Below are 7,519 nucleotides of genomic sequence, written 5' to 3'. Positions count from 1 at the left end.
CTTATGTCATTACAAAATAATTTATTTATTTATTATATTTACTTATGTTATTTTAAAAAAATATTTATTTTAAATAATTTATTTTAGTCGCACGTAATTATTGTTGTAATTTATAATAAACTATAACCATTAAGTAATATAATATAATTTTTCATTAATTAAAATATTAATATATTCTAATACTACACATTAAATCACTTAATCATGTTTATTTTGGTTAATTATATATTTAAGTATATTGTAAAAGGTTATTTATTTTCTTCTTTATATCATACTTTTCGTTTGGGGGCACTAACACTAGAATCTATTTTCCGCCACTTGAACTTTTCTACACTAACACCCAAAGATGAATTGAAGTTGAATCAATTAATTTAAGTTCAATTCAATTTTTTACTTTATTTCAAGTTCATTGTGTGCTAAAAATAGTCTATCTTATCTACGTTCAGATAAGACGCCACAAGCTTTTATTAGAAAGTACAGTTTAAACCGAAGAGGAATGAACATACGGTTAGATGAAAAAGTAACCAACCGTGTATTGTAGGATGAAACCGGAGACTATCTCTTTCGGCATTGACATTGCCCCACGCAGATCGTCAAGAGTGAGAGGGTCATGCCCATTCCTGGATCGCAACAACTGAGCAAATAAAAAGACGATGCTGTAACACCAATAACAGACAAATAGCAGTAAGATACATAATTAAGGGATGTCTAAAACATAGATACCGAGCATTGAGAGCGCCAGGCCGACCACCTGCCACTTAGGGTTGATCCAGGCGAAACAAGTTGGTCTACAGAGGCCAAAACCACAAGCCAATGCGACCCACAAAGGAAACCCGGTCGATAAGATGACTGAATCCGACCATGAACACCTTCAGCACCATTACCGCTGCTCCGGATTTCGCTTTCCCCGGTCGAAGAAGTAAATAGAGGTGTTACTAGGTTTTCCCTTCTGACATCGTCACCGACAGAAGTAACGCGCTTGATAGATTTCCCATGCCTCGGCCAACTAAACGAACACCCAGGTATAATTTTGATTACTTAAAAGTAATTTGGTTTGTAAATTAATTATTTGACAAATAAAATTTTAAAATTCTACTTAAAATCGTGATAAATCTAATAAAAACCTATAGAAATGAAAATAATATGATTAATCATGTTAACATATTAATTAATATATTATTAAATTATTTTCAAGCAAGTATTTTTAAACTAAATCATCACTATTTATAAAGAGAGGCTTTTTTTACTTGCATACGGAGAAAAGAATATTTATAAAATGAAATTTATTGGATAAATAATAAAAGGGTAAATTAATAAATATTTAAAAAATATTAATATTTTTATTTATGTTACTTTTTTATAACAGAATAAAATAGTAAAATAAATAATTAGTTATAATTACCACCCTTAGTGAATCGAGCCTGCATATTGAAAAGGGTTTAGCGAAGTTTATGAAGGTTAAAAAATTGAACAGAACAACAGACCGGATTCCGTCGTTTTTAAGGATCGGAAAACGTTGATGCAATAAAATACTATTCATCCATTTGAACTGCCATGACTGATCTCATCACATTTGCAAGTTAAGCTAGTTGGGTTAATTGAATCAGAAAATAGTGCATTCCATTCAGAAACAGAACCCAATCCACTGTTATTCACAAAAAAAAAAAAAAACACAGTAATTAGATTCAATTAGCAAAACCCTAAAAAATCACCCTATTAAATCGGTTTCTGAAATTTAAATTCAGGTGTGAAGGGTGAGTAGGGCTTCGGTTTTGAGAGAAGGGGCGGCGAGAGAGCGAAATAATAGGGTAATAAGAGAGGAGGCCCTAAGAGGAAATTATAGGGTTTGGTTTTGAGAGAGAGGGTGACGAAGAGATGAAATGATAGTTTTCGATTTTGAGAAAGGGGCGGCGAGAGGATGAACAGAGGGGAGCGGAGAAGAATAATGAGAGATAAGACTGAGACGAAGTCTGGGTTGAGACGAAGAGAGAGGGGGGGGGGGGGGTGCGTCGAGGGCTAGGTCGAGCGGCGACAACAGAAGAGTGAGCGGCGGCAATGGCTAGAGGAGAGGGGGCGAGAGGAGACGCGAGGAGAAAGATCGAGGAAGAGAGATTTTTGTGAAAAAAACATTCAAGTGAGGGCTTACGTGGCACGATATGACAGGACAAAATAATTTAATAATTTTGGTTTTTTCTGTTTTTGGCTTCGAGACATAAAATTTATTATTTTTCCCAAAGATAAATGTCCAATATTGTAGATATTAGGTAATAAAAAATGTATATGATTTTTTTATTTAAAAAAATATATTTAATTTTTTCATTTAATGATGTGGCAGTTTATGTGGTAGATGACGTGGTAGCCGACGTGTTGATCTATATTTACTACACTGATGATGTGGCGACACACAGGTAGTCAAAGCTTACGTGTCGTTTTTTACTGCACACATGTGCAGAGGAGCGGTTAAAGTTGGGTATTTGTGAAAATATTTTGATGACGTCGTTGTTTTTCAAAATAAGTTATTTTAAATGGTTGTTTTTGTGAAATTCCCAAAAATAAATTCTTTCTCCAACTGTTTCCAATAAGAAATAAAAAACAGTAAAAGATCTTTCAGTCAACGAAAGGAAGCCGTTTATTAGGCTTGTAATGGTCTAACCTGACGGGTTCTCCTATTAATCATTTCACAGTTCGAAATTCTAAGATCAAATTCAAGAGTGAGATTGAGTCAAGTCAATGAAATGAACCCAGAGAGAATTCGAACGACGCCACCCTTCTCTCCTCCGCTGCTATATAAACAAGAACAACTTACCTCTGTTCTCATAATCTGTTGTGCAGCTATTTCCTTCCACTTTTCTTTCACAGTCAGACGTTTATACCTTCAAATCACTATCTGGAAAAAGGGCCCGATCGAACGCAACCTTTACAAAGAGAGAAATGGTTGCCTGCAAAGCTTCTGGTCTTTTATTGTCATCCTCTTTTGCTTCATCTGGGTCCTCGAATGGCAAAGTTCTTGCTATTCTGCAAGCACGAAGAACAAAGCTTGGATCAAGTCCTCTTCGGCTGCCGAAGCTGAAGATGCAGAGCATAGAAGAAGTCAAGATTGCCGGGAAAAAGATTGAAACCCGAAGAAATGGTACAGAAGATGATGCTGACTCCATCACCATTACGAAGCTTTATGCACTTGCGGAGGCCGTTGCTGATAGGGTTGAGATGCATTCAATTATCGCAGAACAAAGAGCAGATTGGAACAAACTTCTTCTCAACTCTATCAATGCTATCACCCTCACTGCAGCTACCATGGCCGGTCTCTCGGCAATGCCGGCAGCGCCGGGTGCATCCTTTTTAGCGTTTAAGCTCTCGTCCACCGTCTTGTATTCGGCGGCAACAGGACTACTGCTGGTGATGAACAAGATGCAGCCATCTCAGCTCGCTGAAGAACAAAGAAACGCGGCTCGGTTGTTCCGTCAGCTGTATACCCAAATTCAGACGATCCTCGCCATAGGTAATCCATCCCCGGCCGACGCCGACCAAACCATGGAGAAGATATTGGCACTTGATAAGGCCTACCCCCTTCCTCTACTGCCTGGAATGCTAGACAAGTTCCCGAAGACAGTCGAGCCCACTGTTTGGTGGCCAGAGCTGCAACAATCTCAGACAAAAAAGAAGGCAAACAAGAACGGATGGAGTGCTGAACTTGAAGAAGAATTAAGGGAAGTTCTTCAGGTCCTGAAGGAAAAAGATGTTGCAGAATACGTTAGATTAAGCAAATTGGTGTTGAAAGTGAATAGGATACTGGCGTTCTCAGGGCCATTACTAACAGGCCTCGGTGCAATCGGAGCAGCATTTACTGGCTCTTCTTCTGTTCATGATGGGTCATGGCCTGCTCTACTGGGCGTTGCCGCAGGTGCACTGGCTACTGTTCTCAACACGTTGGAGCATGGCGGACAGGTCGGGATGGTTTTCGAGATGTATCGCAATAGCGGAGGATTCTATCACCTGTTAGAAGAATCCATTCGTTCAACATTGAAGGAAGAAGATGTGGGAAAGAGGGAGAACGGCGAGGTGTTTGAAATGAAAGTGGCTTTACAGCTGGGAAGGAGCCTCTCTGAGTTGAGGAATCTTGCATCTTCATCACACGAAGAAGACAAAGGAACAAGTCCAGAATTCGCTGGGAAGCTCTTCTGATTGTTTTTCAGATTTTTTTTCTCCATGTTCATTCTTATATTCGTTAATCAAAGCATAAAATGCTTTGCTGTACATTCATCTATGCTTACTCCTGACTTGTGAAGTTGATTTTGTAAGCATCCAATTAAAGGAGTGCTAACTGACTCTCACACAATGAAACAAAAAGAGCCAAGCACAATGCAAGAGAACAACTAAGGAAGTAGGGGAAATGAATTCTTATTTCCAAGTCATCTATAATTACAACCTAATGGACAATTATGGTCAGACAATTTATTGACTCAATAGATAAAATAAGATTAACAAGTTTTTTTAAAAAAAAATTAAAGGTCCTTTGAAGAGGTGCTATGGCAGAGAGAAAAGAGGAAGGGGGAAGGACAGGATTCCCTTCCCATTTCCATCACCAGGGAGAGGTGGCATGACCCTTCCAAATGCAAGAAAACAAAGGGAAAGATCTTCCTTTCCCCTCCTCTTGTTGAAACAAAGAGGTAATAAAGAATGCCGGAGGTGGGCGATTCCCCCTCCTAATGCTGAAACATGAAGGGGGAGGGGGGGTCTCCAAGAGGGGGTGGCAACAATATCCCTCTTAGTGGTAAAATTCAAAGAGGGAGGGAGAAGCAGGACTTCTCAAATGGCCATGTCACCAGATTGAAGGGAACGAACCCATGCAACTTGAAACGTTCATAATTGTCAACTAGAGGAGAAAGGATTCTAAACCGTTAACTTCGTCGGTCAATGTTCAGAAATGTCACAGACGTCTTACATGACTGTTTCTCCTTCATTTGAGGAGCAGCCATATTAAAATTTCTCAACCTTTCCTCCTCAGTAGCTGAAGAAAAACATAGAAAATGGCTTATGGTAGATTTTTTATTGGTATACATCGTTTAAGTTTGATTTTGTATATGTTAAACTGCGACAAGATGTCGTATTCTCAAATGCGTCGGTCTGAAAGCCATATTTCCTTCATCACACGGAAACCAGGAACCCAGCGTACCCTATTGGAACAACGTTCTATCTGATTCTCGAGCTTCCATAGGCAGCAGGAATAGAAAATTGGTAATCGGGGAAATTTTCTTTCTCTAATTATCTCTGGTAAGAGATAAGCAATAGTGAATAGTCGTAGCTGACGGGTTCTCATCTCAAAAAGTTGGCGCTGTCGAAATTATAAAATTAAAATCAAGACTGAAATTGAGTCAAGTCAATGAACTGAACAGAGCGAGGATTCACACAACCAACCCTCCCACTCCTCTCCCGGCCTGCTATATAAACAAGAACTGCCCGCTTCTGCTCCCATACTTTCTGTTGTGCAGTCTTCCTTCTACTTTTCTTTCATTCACAGAAGTTCATACCTTCAAACCACCCATCTGGGAAAGACACTCGAAGGCAAGCTTTACAAAGAGAGAAATGGCTGCCTGCCGAGTTTCAGGTCTGTTATTATCATCTTCTGTTGTTTTTTCTGGGCAATCTAACGGCAGAGTTCTTGCAATTCTGCAAGCACCCAGGTCAAAGCTTGGAGAAAGTCCTATTCGGCTACCAAGGTTGCAGACACAGATCATAGAAGAAGTCAAGATTACCGGAACAAGGATTGAAACCGGACGAAATGGTAGAGAAGATGATTCCGATTCCATCACCATGTCCAAACTTTATGCACTGGCGGAGGCCGTTGCTGATAGGGTGGAGACGCATTCTATCATCGGAGAACAGAGAGCAGATTGGAACAAACTCCTTCTCAACTCTATCAATGCTATCACGCTCACTGCAGCCACCATGGCCGGTCTCTCGGCAATGCCGGCAGCCCTGGGTGCATCCTTTTTAGCATTTAAGCTCTCGTCCACCGTCTTGTACGCGGCGGCAACTGGACTACTGTTAGTGATGAACAAGATACAGCCATCTCAGCTGGCTGAGGAGCAAAGAAACGCCGCTCGGCTGTTCCGTCAGCTCTATACCCAAATCCAAACCACCCTCGCCGTCGGTAATCCTTCTCCGGCCGATGTCGACCGAACCATGGAAAAGATTTTGGCGCTTGATAAGGCCTACCCGCTTCCATTACTGCCTGGAATGCTCAACAAGTTCCCTAAGACTGTCGAGCCCACTGTTTGGTGGCCAGGTGTGCAACAATCACAGCCAAAAGAAAAGACCGAAAAGCTTGCTGGGACTGACAAGAACGGATGGAGTGCTGAACTTGAAGAAGAACTACATGCAGTTCTTCAGGTCCTGAAGGAAAAAGATGTTGCAGAATATGTTAGATTAAGCAAATTGGTGTTGAAAGTGAATCGGATACTGGCGGTATCAGGACCATTACTTACAGGCCTCGGTGTAATCGGAGCAGCATTTGCTGACTCGTCTTCAGCACATGATGGGTCATGGCCTGCTTTGCTAGGCGTTGCCTCAGGAGCCTTGGCTACTGTAGTCAACACATTGGAGCATGGGGGATAGGTCGGGATGGTTTTCGAGATGTATCGCAACTGCGGAGGATTCTATCACCTGTTAGAAGAGTCCATTTGTTCAACATTAAAGGAAGGAGAACTGGGAAAGAGGGAGAACGGGGAGGTGTTTGAAATGAAATTGGCCTTACAGCTGGGAAGGAGCCTCTCTGAGTTGAGGAATCTTGCAGCGTCATCAAATGAAGATGATAAAGGAACCAAGCCAGAATTCGCTGGGAAGCTCTTCTGATTCATTATCAGATTTTATTTTTCTACTTGTCCATTCTTTTATTCGTTAACGAGTGCAGTGCATAATCTTTGTTGGACATTGATCTAACCTAACTTCCGACTTGTGAAACTGGTATATAAGTATATTTGTGTTTCCAATAGATTTTTTGTACCTCTGTTTACAGAATTTCTTGTATTGAGTAGTTGTCAAACATATATCTAGAGCCCGAAATTACTCTTCTCAATATTGGACTATATGAGAAACTGATGTTGATTGAATAGAACCGCGTTTTTCCATTGAATTAGAGTGATATATATACAAATTTACAATAAGAATCGCCTAAACAATTAGGGTGATTCAGAGGAGCCCCCTCACGATAGCCCACGGTCAGAGAGATCAATCTTATCTCTTAGCAACAGAAATTGAGAATGTGGCAATGGCTTGGTAAGGAGATAAGCAAGTTGGTCAGCAAAAAAAAAAAATGAGCCACAAGAAGTAGACCAGATTGAACCTAATCACGAATGAAGTGGTAATCAACTACTACGTGTTTCATTCTAGAGCGAAACACGAGATTGGAGCTTAACTGAGTGGCACCAATATTATTACAATAGCAACAGGAGAAGACTACAAAGTCACACCAAGTTTAGTAATCAGATAGCACACCCACCGAAGTTCAGCAATAGTAGTA

General features: G+C 40.4%; 1 protein-coding gene and 1 pseudogene across 1 annotated transcript; both read left to right on the top strand.

The window, feature by feature from the left end:
* Nucleotides 1-2,931: 2,931 nt before the first annotated feature.
* Nucleotides 2,932-4,182, top strand: LOC137952517 (probable F-box protein At4g22030). Its single transcript, XM_068799592.1, has one exon. It carries the CDS (start codon nucleotides 2,932-2,934, stop codon nucleotides 4,180-4,182), a length of 1,251 nt encoding a protein of 416 aa, XP_068655693.1.
* A 1,401-nt stretch (nucleotides 4,183-5,583) lies between these two features.
* LOC137952529 (probable F-box protein At4g22030) lies at nucleotides 5,584-6,852 on the top strand (annotated as a pseudogene).
* Nucleotides 6,853-7,519: the final 667 nt, after the last annotated feature.

The sequence above is a fragment of the Aristolochia californica genome, unplaced genomic scaffold, assembly GCF_029961685.1.
Source record: "Aristolochia californica isolate CCGP_79_NKW_82.1479 unplaced genomic scaffold, dmAriCali1.0.hap1 SCAF_16, whole genome shotgun sequence".
In the NCBI taxonomy this organism is placed as follows: Eukaryota; Viridiplantae; Streptophyta; class Magnoliopsida; order Piperales; family Aristolochiaceae; genus Aristolochia; species Aristolochia californica.
This window is presented reverse-complemented; position numbering and strand designations above follow the sequence as displayed.